This window comes from Euprymna scolopes, chromosome 4 (assembly GCF_053919585.1).
Source record: "Euprymna scolopes isolate OS-2025 chromosome 4, ASM5391958v1, whole genome shotgun sequence".
Classification (NCBI taxonomy): domain Eukaryota; kingdom Metazoa; phylum Mollusca; class Cephalopoda; order Sepiida; family Sepiolidae; genus Euprymna; species Euprymna scolopes.
Window position 1 is genome coordinate 170,596,194 of NC_136485.1, and position 15,240 is coordinate 170,611,433.

Sequence of the window (15,240 nt, forward strand, 5' to 3'; positions counted from 1 at the left end):
TCAGGAGGTCTTCCCTTCATCAGGTATGTGTTTGACTTTCAAACGTGCATGACAGGTTTTATTGTAGATGGAGCAGATTCACAGAAATGGGAATTGTATGAATTAATTTCCAATTTCTGCGAACCTGCTCCATCTACAATAAAACCTGCCATGCACGTTTGAAAGTCAAACACATGCCTGATGAAGGGAATACATCCCGAAATATAGCATCAGACACACCACCTGACTGTCTGACACAAGTAAAAACATTCTACATGTAAAATACAGTATATATATTAAAAAAACGTGTGTGTGGATATAGTATTCAGAGAAAATTTCGGAATTAAAGAAAAGATTAATAAAAAAAAAAACTTTTCAAATACAAATGTGTAAAATTATAAATATAGAGAAATATATTTATAGTATAAACAACCTTATCCAGATTAAAAATGCTCAATATATATATATATATATATATATATATATATATATATATATATATGAATTGGATGAATAAAAGTTAAACTGCATATCTGGTTCCACCATTTTATCTTAAGATGCGTCAGTTTGAGTCTATCAGTCACACCTTAGCATTGTTCTGCCTTCTATAAACTTAAATTTCTTATATAAATATAATAATTCTAGCAAATCTTGTACATGATCATTTTTTTAATAATTTGGACAATTTATACTAATTTCGACATGACACATAAGTACATAATACTGTTTTTACCTAAAATTCATTTATTTAAAATCTCATGCAGCATGAGAACCTTTAGTGTAATTTTCATGGTTTAATTGGTTCAAGGGAAGTAACTATTACAATATAGTTATTTCCCTTGGTTTTTAGAACCAAAAAGAAGTACTTTTTCTGATTCTGAAGTTTCATAAATGAACGAATATTACAGTAAATAGTTATCAAAACCTATTTGAGGTGATATTGAAGCAGAATATGTGTAATTTGTTGGTCTGCCTGAATTTTTGTTGGACAGGCAGGAAATAAAACTTATTTTTGTATAATGAAAACTATTAAACTGTTTTTATTTATAGCATTGGTTGCCGGACCAGGTGGGGGCAGCGGTGGCAGCACAGGTGGTGACGGAGGCAGTACAAGTAGCGTAAGTTCCACACCAGCTTCCTCGACCGTTGGAGGATCTTCAAGTTCAACAACAACAGAACCAAAACGTAAAAGAGCAAAGATTGATCCAACTGTAGAATCGGTATGAGTTACTTTTTTATTTTATCCAACATTAGTTGTGTTACCTGGCATTGCCCGAGAATGGCTAAAAAGTCATTTATTTCGATCATTAACAATTGATTTCTTACTCTTATCATATGTGCTTTAAATTTTACTGTAAAAACTAAAACAACCAATCATGTTCAAACTTACCAATACATATATATATGTATATATATATATATATATATATATATATATGGGAAAATGTGTTTATTCAATTATATTTCACCTTTTATTTGTACCAATCCTTTAATTTATGAAGCTCAATGTAACTACAGAGAATATGCAAATAGGTGACAACTATTTCAAATTTCCAAAGTCCAAATTTCAAGATGTTGACCATCTTACCATTTATTTCTTTAAGTATGTTGACATGCACAATTCTTGACATCGCTTGTTTTGTAGCGCAAATTCATTCATGTAATTTAATTATTATATCAATTTTTGAATTTATTCTGCCCTTAACTCATCAGAAGAAAAAGCACTGATCAATTTTAAAAGAAAATAAAGGCATATGTGCATGATTACAATAATATGACTATAATATATATATATAAAGTGAAAGTGTCTGTCTGTGTACATTTCCCTACGCAATAACTATGTCAATTTTGAGGCTACAGACTCGAAATTTGATATACAGGATATTGAGATTTGGGGAAACTCTTTGTTTTTTGTTTTGTTTTTTGTAATCCATTTTCAGCCAGAAATTTCGCTGTTAAGGGGTCAAAGTTTAACGATTTGACCTTTGAGAACTCTACCAAACTCCTCCGCCAATTTTGAGTATAAACATTATATATATATATATATATATATATATATATATATATATATATATAGGTTCCTTGGACATGGATCTAACTTAATAACTTGATTTGAGCCCAAAACAATAAATGTTAAGGGGTCATAATAGGGGTCAAAGTTTAAAAAAAAAATTTAACCTTTACGGTCTCTACCAAATTATTTGGACAATTTCTGGTCTAAACATTTGAAATTTTACACAAAGGGTATTCAGAGATAGGGCAAGCTTTTTAATTGGTTTGGGTCGAAAATTTGAGATATCAATATATAAATGTATGTTTGCATGTCTGCCTAAAACTTTCGACAGAGGCGACAGATTTTCACAAGATCAGTATTGTTTTGAAGCTCGACCCTTCAGACGACAAATACTGAAAAATTGGCTAAAAATATTAATTTCTTCACCCTCAACTGGGCACTTTTCTACAGGGAGGTGTCACTTTTTTTGCCGATATTTTCGAAAGTCATCCCCTCTTTTCAATTGTCTAGCCTTAATTTAAACCTACGTCCCTTCTGGTTTGGCGGTGGTCGTAATAGCAAAGATGTCACATTTTTTTTTCTCGTTCTTTTCCTCCTTCGCGGTATGGGTTCGAGCCTGCCTTCCTACTACAACTTTTTTTTTTTTTTTTGTTTTTTTGCTCAACGCACACCTCCAAACACCCGGGCAACGCCGGGCATCCATGCTAGTATAATACACAAAGAGTGAAATATAATTGAAAAAGCATAATTTACCAAAAAAAAGAAACATTATATATTCACAAGTTTAACTTTAATGAGCAAATACACAAATAAAATGTTTAATATTTTATTTATTTACGTTTCACTTTGCTTTTTCAATTATTATTTGCCTATTAGTCATTGAATAATTTGCTGCCACTCCCACAAACTATTTCACAATCTATGATGACATCCATTAGGCCAATCCACCCCTCTTTAACAATACTGATGAAATTTTGCCTTAATAATACCAGCATAGTTTTTGAATTCCTTATTCTTTCCTTTGGAGGGGTAAGTTAGTTACAACATTATTCAATACATTAACTTCTATTTCTTAGATGTAATTCCGGCACTTGTACAGTTAATCAAGACATTAAAAAAATGAAATGGGGGGGGGGGGTCATATTGTATGTATCCGTTATCTCAAAAAAAAATTTCACTTAATTTGATCGAGTAGTTTTTTGTTTTTTTTTTTACAGCAGAAAAACATGTTTTTATGACAGCACATTGATGTTAGACATCTTTGAATTTTTTGAACATGCTACGGGGAGATAACTCAGTTTAAAGCACCAACACTCCCTCCCCATCTCTAATACTAGCTTTTCTTCCTAAAAATCAAACCTTTTGCTCAGTATCATAACATTGTTTTTTCCTTGTAAAAAAAAAAAAAACTACTTGATGAAATTAAGTGAATTTTTTTTTTTTCAGAGATCTTCATTCCATAACAAATATGTGTATTATCACCTTTTTTCGATATTTTAATTTTTTAATGTCTTCATTAAACTGTGCAAGTACTGATTTTTTAATCTTTTTAAAGTTTATTTTGTTTTTAGTTAATTTAATAAATTCTTTTCTCATAATTTTTATTCTATTTTTTTTTTTTCATTATTCAATTTTCACCCCAAACAAGGCACAGTGCCACTTTGAAGTAGGGGGCTACTATCGGGGACATAAGTTGCAGGGATATTATAAAGGCAGATGAGCAGCAAGATGTTTGTTCACATTACACTTGAACTTCTCGGTGTTAGTACAGTTAGGAAAGCAGAACCCCAGAAAGGAGTTCCAAAGTCTAGCAGTTCTGGGGAAGAAACTATTGGAGTAGAAGGCTTTCTTACACCTAGAGATCTCTACTGTGTAGAAGTGGGATTTAGCTGCTTGTTGGGTTTGTCGGGGGTATTTACGTCTCAGGGATACAAGTGCTTGTAGTTCGTCAAAGCATTCACCATTAAAATACTTGTACAACAGGCAGTGGAATGCAACATTTCATTGATGGAACAGAGGCTGAAGCTTAGATGTCAGTTCAGGACCTATCAGGTTGGTGACTCTTTTTTGAACCCTGTCCAGGAGTGAGAGACGACTAGCAGATGCACCAGCCCAAATATGACAACAATACTCCATACATGGGCGAATGGTGGCCTTATAGAGGTACAGGATACTTTCAGGCGTAAGTAGCTTTCTAGCACGGTAGAGAAAGCCAACCTTTTTTGCAGCAGCTTTGGCAATGCTCTCAATGTATCTGTTAAATTATTTAAAAGATTTTTTTTTTTCTTTTCTCCATCACTCTCATGGTCGTTTCTAATTTTAGTGTTGTATTTTTATGCTGAATTTTTTAACACAAAGAATTTTGGTGATTAGGTAAATAGTTACAGTATTCAGTTTTGAGTTTCAGCTTTCATCCGACTCAAAGCCGGAATAAATAACCTGTTTTTATTTTATTATCCATCGACAATTAATAGGAAGTAAAAACATGAATATAAAATTATGTATGAATGTTTTTGTGAAAAGAAAATAATGCCACCTAAAATTTCTTTAACAGGAAGAAACATTCCAAGCTAAAATTGAAGTTCGAATCAAAGTTCCAGATGACCTCAAATTATGGTTGGTCGACGATTGGGATTTGATCACGAAACAAAAAAAAGTAAGTGCGTTTAATCCAATGAAATTTTAGTGTATTTAAAATATTTCATCTTTTGTTCCTGTTGTCTGAATAATTGTTAGGGAACTAGTTTTCTGCTTTCCTGAACGTTGCTTAGCACCAGCCCTGTCCACTCTCGGATATTGTCCCCCACCACTTTCTTTGTCTGACCCTCTTTCTTCCTCTCTGAACATTCTCTAACAGGAATAATTGTACGAGACTTGATGATCGTGTGGCCGCACCACTAAATTTTCTACTTTTTCATATTAGTCAATGCAAATGATCAGATTGTTTGATTACTTTATGAGTCTGTTCTTCACTTCCTCCCTGTGTGTGCTATGTTTAACGTCTTTCAAACTTAAAAATTCCTTGAATTTTAATTTTTGCCTTGAAAAGGCCTTATTTCTATTATTACCTTGAAAAATCCTTGAAAATATGGAAAATGTCTTGAAAATTTCTCAAAAAGGCCCTGAAAATTGTATTCTTTATGCTCAAAAAAATTTGTGTGGAAATATTGTATATAAAATCAAAATAAATGCTTTTATTATTTTTTTAATATTAATAAAAAATACCATTAAAATATTTTTTAAATATTGAAAATAAAATCGAAATACATTGTTCTGAAATTGCATGGTTTTATTGTGGATACAAGAGTTACATCTCTTTGTCACAAAACTACCTGGAATAGTTTTGTGATAAAGGGAGGTAACTACATTGTGATAATTTAAAATTAGGCTGGCCAGACCCCCCCCCCCAAAAAAAAAAAAAAAATGGACAAGACAGCAGTTATTTTGATTCGAAATTTAAAAGCGTAAAGACAGTTAATATTTGAGATGAAATAAAAAGCATTTAAAACTACTTCAAAACACCAAAAAACGATGCAGGTAGATTGCAAAGTAACTGTTATTGGCTTTGGGAACATTCATTTGTTGTATATTTGCTTTTTGACTTTTTCAAATTGCTGTAGATTGTAAAACAAATCCTAAATTTTGTTTTGAAAACTTGACTTTTGTTTGGGGGAGGCCTTGAAAAATTTTGAAAAGTCCTTTAAAATGAACATTGAAAATCGGTGTGAACTATGATGCAGATGATCGGGGCATACATCATACAGATTATTCTTTGTTTTTAATGCAGGAGGAATTCTAGAAAAAAAGGAACGGTTGTTGATGTCCATAGATCTGAAGTAGATTAGCATTTTCGAGTGGATATCTGGTGGTCTTTTCAGTGGTCCCGGAATATCTATACATATTCCAGGAAATGGGTGAAGCAGATCATTAGGAGTTGACTCTTTTGGAGTCTTACAGTTAATTGGATTTGTGTGTTTCTCCTAGAGATGGACTTTTGGCTCTAAACTATGAGATTTTATCAAGCTAATATTTCCATCTTCAAGTCTGTTATTCAAAAGTAGAAAACAAGTGCCATTATCACATTTCTGAATTTTTGAGATGAGGATTGGTTATTTATATTATTTGGATTTCTCGGACTACTGTTCTCATCTTGAGGTGAGACATGTTGTCCACTAAAAGTATGGTTAGAAGAACATCAAAAAGCCATAATACATGAAAAGATTGAAAAATCTGGTATGGCTGAGCATATCTGGAGGCAAAGAAAAACAATCTACCATTATGGGACGAAGTAAAAATTAGAGACAGAAAAGACGACAAGAAGAAGCACATATGCTGGGAAACAATTGATTACTAAGTAGACCTAGTATAGAATTTAACACGGTATGGGAACCTTTAATTATAAATGATATATAATATATACAGTAATAAGTAAAAACAATAATATATATGGTAATAATAATTAGTAATAAATAGTGGTATTTACAACTAGAAATGGTTTAAGGCTCCCAATATTTGTACTAAAACTGTCCGCAAAGACTCGTGGCGTAGTGGTTAGACTATTTGGAAAAATCAATTGTAAAAAATGTAATATTCTCCTGAAGGTTGAAGGTTCAATTCTCAGTGTTGGCGAGTGAAAAATACAATTGCGAATTACTTAAGACCTCTATCCCGTCATGGCTGATGGAACGAGAGCATGCTACCTCTGTGAAGTAAATAAAGGGTTCCATTTGAAATTCTGTCCAAATTCCCGAGTTTGACAGATACATTCCAGACTTCAACAAGATACACCTGACAAAGGCCGGGGTTACATCAAAAATGACACTAAAGATGAAAACTATAGTCTGCTGAATCCAAATAATCCAAATTACCATCATAATTTCAAAAAAATGTCAAAACTTGTAGTTGTTTTCGTTTTATTTCTTTTGCAACACCGAGATCACAAGGTTGACACTGCAGCCAGTGTCAGAATCGAATGACAACTTTGGATTGGTACAACTAGCAAACGATCACAAACCATACAGTGAACATACACAGAACACGTTCATAGTATGATCTTTCTGATAATATTTCTGTAATCGTTTTAATAATATTTAGTCAGGCAAGGGAAGTATATATTTAGGTGATCGTAATCTTCACCGTCCGCTAACTTAGTATATTAGCATTGTTTTTTTTTATCCAGAATTAAATCTAATTAAAAAAAAAAATTTTAACTTTCTGATGTACATACCCATGAAGAAATTAAGATGTCATATTCCAAAAATTATTTTTATGATATTTAGCGATTAATATTATATTGTAGCCATTACAGGCCTGATAAACGTGACAGGTAAAGACACACTGTTCTCACTTTCTCATAAAATTTTATTTTTTTGTTTAAAATAAGAAAAAAAAATGTATACAACTGTTCAGCAAGACTTTCCTTTGCCTTTTTTTATTTTTTAGGAAAGTTTCGCTGAATAGTTATGTTTTTTTCTTCTTATTTTAAACAAGAAAATCTTATGTTTCTTTTCTCCCCTAAAGAAGAGATACTACTCTTGAAAATTAGGGACAACAACACCTACCATCTTGTATTGCACATTATGTTGATAAATAAACGTAATATAATTGAAAATTTCTTCTAATGTTGTCAGTACATACTACGCACAATGCTTCAAGCAAACGACAACATCCTTCTCTAAAATTACAAAAAAATCAATTTATATAATTTTTTAAATTTAAAAAATTTTAGGAATATATTTTCCTTCACATAAATTAAGATTAAGATTTTTCTGTATTTTTTTTTTTTTTTTTTTTAATTAGGTTGAACTCTGGACTTGTACTTTTTATTTAAAAAAAAAATTTTTTTTTTACAAATGAATAAAAAATGTGTAAAGCAATGAAAATATTATGTTATAATAATAATGCCAGCACTAAATGCTATAAATGTAATCTGACAAACTTCATTTCAAACCTAAAAATATTTTATGTCAATTTGAAAATTTTAGAAAACCAAATAATGTTAAAAAATATTTTATTAAATGATTAAAATCATTTTTTTAGACTTTCTGTGTAATACACCTATTTCAAAGAATACTGTTTTTATTGTTGTATTAACCCTAAGGAGTCAGCCCCTTGTATGGAGAGAATAGGAATGATTGTTGTCAGTCTGAAATCGATCTGTGCTTGCATGATTGGTGTGAATTTTAAAAAGATTTATATTTTAGTTTTTTTTTTTTTTTTTTTAATTTTTATTAAGTATGCTTTAAATATGATATTTTCTTTTTCTAGTTATTGCGATTGCCTTCAACAAAAAGCATTGAATCAATATTAGATGATTACATCAATTTCAAAGCGATGAAGTCGAATAATAACAAGTGAGTATTCTATGTAAGTTTGCCAAAAAATGTTTAAACTCCCGAGAAATGGTTAAAAGGTTAGGTTCATGTTCAGCATCCCCCCCCATGTTAGCAAACAAAAAATAAAGAAAAATCTGTATGATGTACATAGATGTATATGATAACTAAAATTTCATATTCTAAAAATCACATAAATTGATCAAGTAGTTTTATTTTAAAATAAGAAAATTAAATTTTATGAGTATTGGAGAAGTAACTGTCTCGCCTGCCATTGGACCTAGTAATTCAGTCCCGTTTGTCCATTTGCACTTTTCTCCAATTTTTTTGGAAATTTTGCACAAACCTTAATAATAGTGAAAATAAATTTTTATCAGAACAGATTTTCCAGGATAATTCTGGTTTTCTCTCCAGGGGGCATTATATGGGTAAAATTGCCCCCAAATTTTTTGGCTGTTCGTTTGTTTGCACTTTTCTCAATAACCACGCTTGAATTTTGAACGGAACCCTTTATTTACTTCACGGGGGCAGCATGCTCTCATTCTATCAGCCATGAATGGACAGAAATCTTAAGTAATTGTATTTTTCGCTCATCCACACTGAGAACTGAACCTTCAGGAGAATATCACTTTTCCAGTTGATTGCTCTAACCACTGCACCACGAGTCCCTGCAGACAATTCTAGTATGAATTTTGGGAACCTTAAACCTATTTTATTTCTAGTTATAAATATCATTATTTATTACTATGTTATTTGTTTTTGTTTTTGCGATACTACGACTCATCAGATATTTAAAAAACAATATGCATGCCGCTCCCCATGTGGGGGTACCAAGTTGTTGAAAGGGAAAATTATTTCCAACTCGCATTTAGGTAAAAATGCACTTTTGTAAATATTTGAATTCATTCAAAACGTATCGCAAAAGCAAATAACATCTAAATAAATCCCCATGCATCCAGACAGTCGAGTGAGATGGACATGCGAGTAAGGGGTTTAGGCTCATTACCGCGGGGTCCCGATTTTGAATCACGCTAGATTCAGCCACTCTGATGAGTCGTAGATGACGAAACACGTGTCAGTGGATAATTATATTTTAAAAACTATATATATATATATTTTTTTTTTTTTAATTTTTTTTTTTTAATTTTACACAAATATTAATCATGATGAAAGTTAATCATTTACTCGTGAAGGGGGATCCCGCATGCTTGGCTTGTTTTTATAAAAAATAAAACTACTTAATCGATTTATGTGACTTTTAGAATATGATATTTTTGTTTCATTACGTGTGCGTATACCATACATATTTTTTGTTTTGTTTTTTCATATAGGGTGAATTTTGGACAAGAAATCAAAGATTGTAATTATACTTTGTCAGATATTGCATCACCTCCACTAATTTCTTTGAGATAGGTATGAATCAAGATTTGAATTACACTACAAACTCGTGTAGTGAATTCAATCTCGGCTACGGTCACGCTGGATGGATATCTTCTCTGTGCACATACTTTTACATTTTTTTGATTGTTCTTTTTTATTTAATAATCATTGAAAAAAATTTTCGGTCTTATTTTAATTAAGAATTACTGAAATTAGTTTTATTTATTTTTTAAGAATTATTAAAAACAAAACTATATTCGATATTTTAAACATAAAAACATGTATTCGATATTTTTTTTTTTCTTTTTTGATTTCAATAATTTTATTTTTATACTTTCATAAATATATATTTATTATATAAATTCAAACAAAACCTTATTTTTAAAATAAAGCAACTTTTATTTTTATAATTTCATAAACAAATTTCTTAATACAATTACAAATTAATTACTTAGGACTTCTATCCAATCATGGCTGACTAAACAAGAGCATGCTATCCCTGTGGATTAAATAAAGGCTTTCGTTCAAAATTCTGTGCCGATTCCCGAGTTCAGCAAGATACACCTGAAGATGGTAAAAGGCTATATTGATCGAAACTTGAAAATCATATTCAAAACAAAAGAACAATAGTTTGAAGAATCCAAATAATACAAATAATGAATCCTCATTGCAAAAATTTCAAAAAATTAAATTTCTGTATAAACTTAGTCGAAGAAAAGTTGTTATTTTGATAGAAAGTGTAATTGCCCACCTCAGACATTGAAAATAAGTTTCAAAAGAAAAAAATCGCAATCTTGTCAAAATTACTGAATCGTTTTTTTTAACATAAAGAAAAAAACATCTTTTCAACTCGCATCTTATCATAGATAAATAGAAGTGTTAAATTATTAAATTTAGTAGCCTGGAAATGTGAAAAGTCAATTCTGATATTTTGCTTTTTGGATTTTGCTATTGGTCAACCTCTATTGACACCCCTCCTCCACATCCTAAAAAAAAAAAAGAGGAAAATATAACAAAAAAGAGGAAACATTTTATCATCCAAACAAAAATATAAAAAGTTGAGATGAACTGACGTCAACTGACGAACACAGGGGCTGTAAATGTGAACCTTAGCATTCAAAGGGTCGTAGGTGTCACACATACATCCAGAGTGCAACTGATATTTACAGAAAGTGCTAGAGTTTGTGTTTTTTGCTTTATTTTATTTTTAAGCTAACAAGTGAAAAACTGTGCCCCCCCCCCCCCCGAATAAAAGGTGAAAGAGAAAACAATCATAGAACTGGCGTTGAGGTTGACGTTTACTGTCAAGCAAGGTCGAGCGCGTTTTATCACAAATCCAACATGTAGTGATATTCCACACACATCAGCTAAAGTGTTCTATTGCTCTACGATCTCTTTTTGCCAATTCTGTTTCCACAGGGATGCTGTGAAATTAGTTATCCAAGGTCTTCGCGAATACTTCAATATGACAATTGGCACACAATTGTTGTACAAATTTGAACGTCCACAATATACAGAGGTAAGATTTTGTTTTACATCATTTTCTTTTACACTTTTTTGGGAGGTTTAAGAAAATATAATTTTGTATGTATATCAACAACACAATGACTATTTAATATAAAAACTCTTTTCTGCTTAATGAGATATATTGCTTTTGTTACATATTTCAGGATGTGTTGTCTGTTTCATTTTACGGTCATATGTAGACATAGTAGCCTAGAACAAAAATGGCTGCTGAATTTGAGTTATGTAAAATCTGAAATGGAAAGAAATTTTTATTCCACACATAAATTATAAAGAAAATTGTTTGTAAGGAAATTTTTCTTCACTCAAAAATTTTTTTCATATTGAACAATGAAATCCATCTTTTGAACATTTTCGTCTGCAACCATCAAATTGAATGCAAATAACGGTTCAATGTGCATGGTAAATTACAGATTTCACACATCCAAGAATTAGCTATTAATCGACGCTTAGCGATCAATTGAATCATTTTAAAATTGTCAGCCAGCTGCAGGACAAGTTGGAATATTATTTTTTTCAGTCCGCATGAAATCATTGTCAGAAACATCATTTACAAGACTTGTTGGACACGGTCTAAAAATTCAACAGCCATTTTCTTTCTAGGTTGCTGTGTCTACACATTATCCTTTTGAGGTCTGGAAATAGCCAAAATTTTGTATTAAATGACAAAACCCATTTTTTGAACATTTCCATTTCCAACCATCAATTGATTGCGAGTAACAGTTCAATGCCTCATGGTAAATTACAGATTTCACATCTTCAAGAATTGCTTATTAACCAATGCTTAGCAATTGATTGAATCATTTTGAAATTGTCAGCCAGTTTCATGAAAAATTCAAATATTTCTTCAGTCCGCATGACATCATTGTCAAAAACATTTACAAAACTTGTTGGAAACATTCTAAGAACTCAGCAGCCATTTTCTTTCTAGGCTGCTGTGTCTGCACATTACCCATTTTATTTCGGTTGATATTTTCAGAAATTAAGTGGACCCCTTCCTGGGGTTAATACCTTATTTCTGTATGAGATACATATTCAAATATTTTATTAAAGTTCTTTTTTACCTGTTAAACATTGAATTAATTTTACTCTCCCCAATAGATCAGTTCACTGTTATAGTATGTCTTTGTGGTCCCTTGATTTTACACGATTCCAGAAGAATTTATCTAGTCTGGTGGAGTATCTAGCTAAATGCTCTTATTTGAGATAACATTGCTGAGAGAAGGTGCACCATTCTATCATATGAGCCAGTGTATTGTCATGTCGCGGGCATCTTATTTGTGTTTTGAAAACTGTTATTTTGAATATTTGATAAACCATTTTGAATATTTGATAAACCATTTTGAATATTTGATAAACCATTGTATAGAAAGAATATTTGATAAACCATTTTGAATATTTGATAAACCATTTTGAATATTTGATAAACCATTTTGAATATTTGATAAACCATTTTGAATATTTGATAAACCATTGTATAGAAAGAACAGGATGATGTCTAGTTTGCACACGTTTTTTTAAATTGGATTTTTAATGGATTTTGTGGCTTATATTCCAACCCACTTATATGGCCAAGTTACGCATTAATATTGTTCAGACAGGTATGAGCATGTTACTCCTCCTCTACAAGCTAGGTGTAAAAATAGCAACTTGTGTTCAATTGTATACAATGAATTTATTTATGATAATAAGTCTTTGCAAATACAACAAGAACACAACTCATCCCATAACTTTGAAGAAAAATACCCTCAACACGTTCAATTCAAATAAACTAATACAAATGCAGTTATAATAAACAAGTAAAAACAAAGCATCTTCTAAAATAAAGCTCAATTTTCAGCACACAAATCTATGCCATAGCACTTGGTCTAATTATCAAACAAGAAAAAAAGTGCATGCTTCTGAAAGAAAAACAAAAAAACAGGAGCTTCTATCATATGGTGCACAAGTAAAAATTACATCAAGTAAAACTCTTTGATATATATATATACAAATCATGCAAAAATAAGTATCCTAACCAAAAATTAGGAAATTTTTTTTTTTTTGATTACCCCAAACAAGGCACATTGCCACTTTGATGTAGGGGGCTACTATCAAGGACATAAGCTACAGGGGTACTATGTGGGGAGTTGGGCGGCAGGTGAAAAGTCATCTCCCTCTCAGTACAGACCAATAAGTCTCCTGTGTGTCATGAATAAGTTGTTGGAATCCATATTAAATAAAGAAGTAGTCAACCACCTCAACAGAAACAACCTTCTTAGTGACATGCAATATGGTTTCCGCTCTGCAAGATCTACAACAGATGTGTTAATGGTTATATCTCATAGAATTAGTGAATCTTTTGAAAAGGCTTCCTTTCCAGGGCAATTGCTCCTGACATACCGAAGGCCTTCGATAAGGTATGGCATAAGGGCCTACTTCACAAGATTTCCAACTACGGTATCACTGGAAATGTTTTCTCAACCATTAAATCATTTCTCTCTGATAGGTTTATAAGAGTAGTGGTTGATGGCCCACAGTATTAATGCTGGAGTCCCCCAGGGGTCCATCCTGGGCCCAACTCTCTTCCTGATCTACATCAATGTTGTCGTCTCACAACTAATAAAGATGAGAATAATGGTCCAAAATAAAAATAAATTAATATATAATGCTCATCTCAAAAATGAATTCCAATTAAGGAATAATATATAAGGTTTTGACATATTTAAGACATTTGATAGTGTTTGGCATAAAGGTCTATTTCATAAGATTTCTAGTTATGGCATTGCTGGAAATGTCCTCTCAACCATCAGATTCTTTCTCTCCAATAGGCTTATTAAAGTAGTTGTTGATGGACAGAAATCCAAGGCTCGCAGTATTATTGTTGGCAGATTCATCCTGGGTCCAACTCTTCCTGATTTTTATCAAGAATCTCTCAAATCACATTCTGAGATCATTCGTCATCATCTGTGCAAACGATACTACAATCTATGGCAACACTTTAAAGATTGACTGGACTTGACTCTTTCTGATTCTCTCTCCTCTGACCTGGAGCGGCGTGTTGTATAATGGAGTAAAAAATGCATCCCAAACCAAACTTCTATCTTTTCACCACCAGCGCTCAAATACCCACTTGGACTCAATTGAAATGAACGGTTGTTGTCTTGAGGAAGTACCTTGCTTTGATAAACTTTTGGGACTGACTTTCACTTCTGACCTGAAATGGAAGATCCACATCAGAACCATTGAAAATCACTGCAAAAATGGTGAGATCATTTTACCGTTTCAGAAAGTATTTCACTCCCGATACGATCCTCTATCTGTACAAAAGTCAAATACATCCCAGGATAAAGTACTGCCGCCACATCTACAGAGGAGTTCCTAACAGTATCTTTTCCTGCCTTCACAGGGCATAAAAACCATCTACGGAAATTAGTGGGCGAGGGGCTTTTCATCTCCCTATTTCCTCTTTCTTACAAAAAAGATGTTGCAAGTCTGTGCCGCATCATTATTTTTATGATGGGTGCTCGACTAAGCGCCAATCTACGCCCCCCCCCCTCCACTAAAACGTTTGTAACAAATACTCATTTACCTACAAGTCAACAATTTTTTTCACTCTTTATTCGTGCCTAAAACTAAACAAAAATTCCATAAGCAGAGTTTCTTTTCTAGAACTACCTGTCTATGGAACACAATACTGTGGGGCTGCTTCCTAGCTGACTATAACATGATCGTATTCAAGTCTAATGTAAATAAGTTTTTCTTAACCCCCGTACTCTTAAATAACTAAACCCTACCCAAGTTCCACCATTACTAATCATGAAGTTGTCTCACCTCCTACCTAACACTTATCAACCCTTATTCTTGAGTAGCCTTATGGCCTTGATAAGTGGTGACATTCAAGAAAAAAATACATATTAATATCATTTGTAAATACCTGAAAATACAATTTCTCTCTAGTTATAGGCAAAAATTAATAGGTTCTTGTCCAGAATTTACCCCTATATTAAAAAAAAAAATTTAAAAAGAAAA

The 15,240-nt window shown here is 32.0% G+C and overlaps 1 protein-coding gene across 10 annotated transcripts in view; it reads left to right on the forward strand.

The window, feature by feature from the left end:
• LOC145270233 (mortality factor 4-like protein 1) overlaps positions 1-15,240 on the forward strand; it is a 139,114-nt gene that overhangs the window by 98,917 nt on the left and 24,957 nt on the right. For 8 of the 10 annotated variants that reach the window (XM_080125870.1, XM_080125884.1, XM_080125881.1 and 5 more), the window contains 4 exons: positions 1,030-1,199; positions 4,548-4,649; positions 8,261-8,346; positions 11,116-11,224. In XM_080125870.1, coding sequence (XP_079981996.1) covers positions 1,030-1,199; positions 4,548-4,649; positions 8,261-8,346; positions 11,116-11,224 — 467 coding nt within the window. The remainder of the gene's footprint in view (positions 1-1,029; positions 1,200-4,547; positions 4,650-8,260; positions 8,347-11,115; positions 11,225-15,240) is intronic. The other 2 variants (XM_080125875.1, XM_080125897.1) reach the window with 1 other exon arrangement.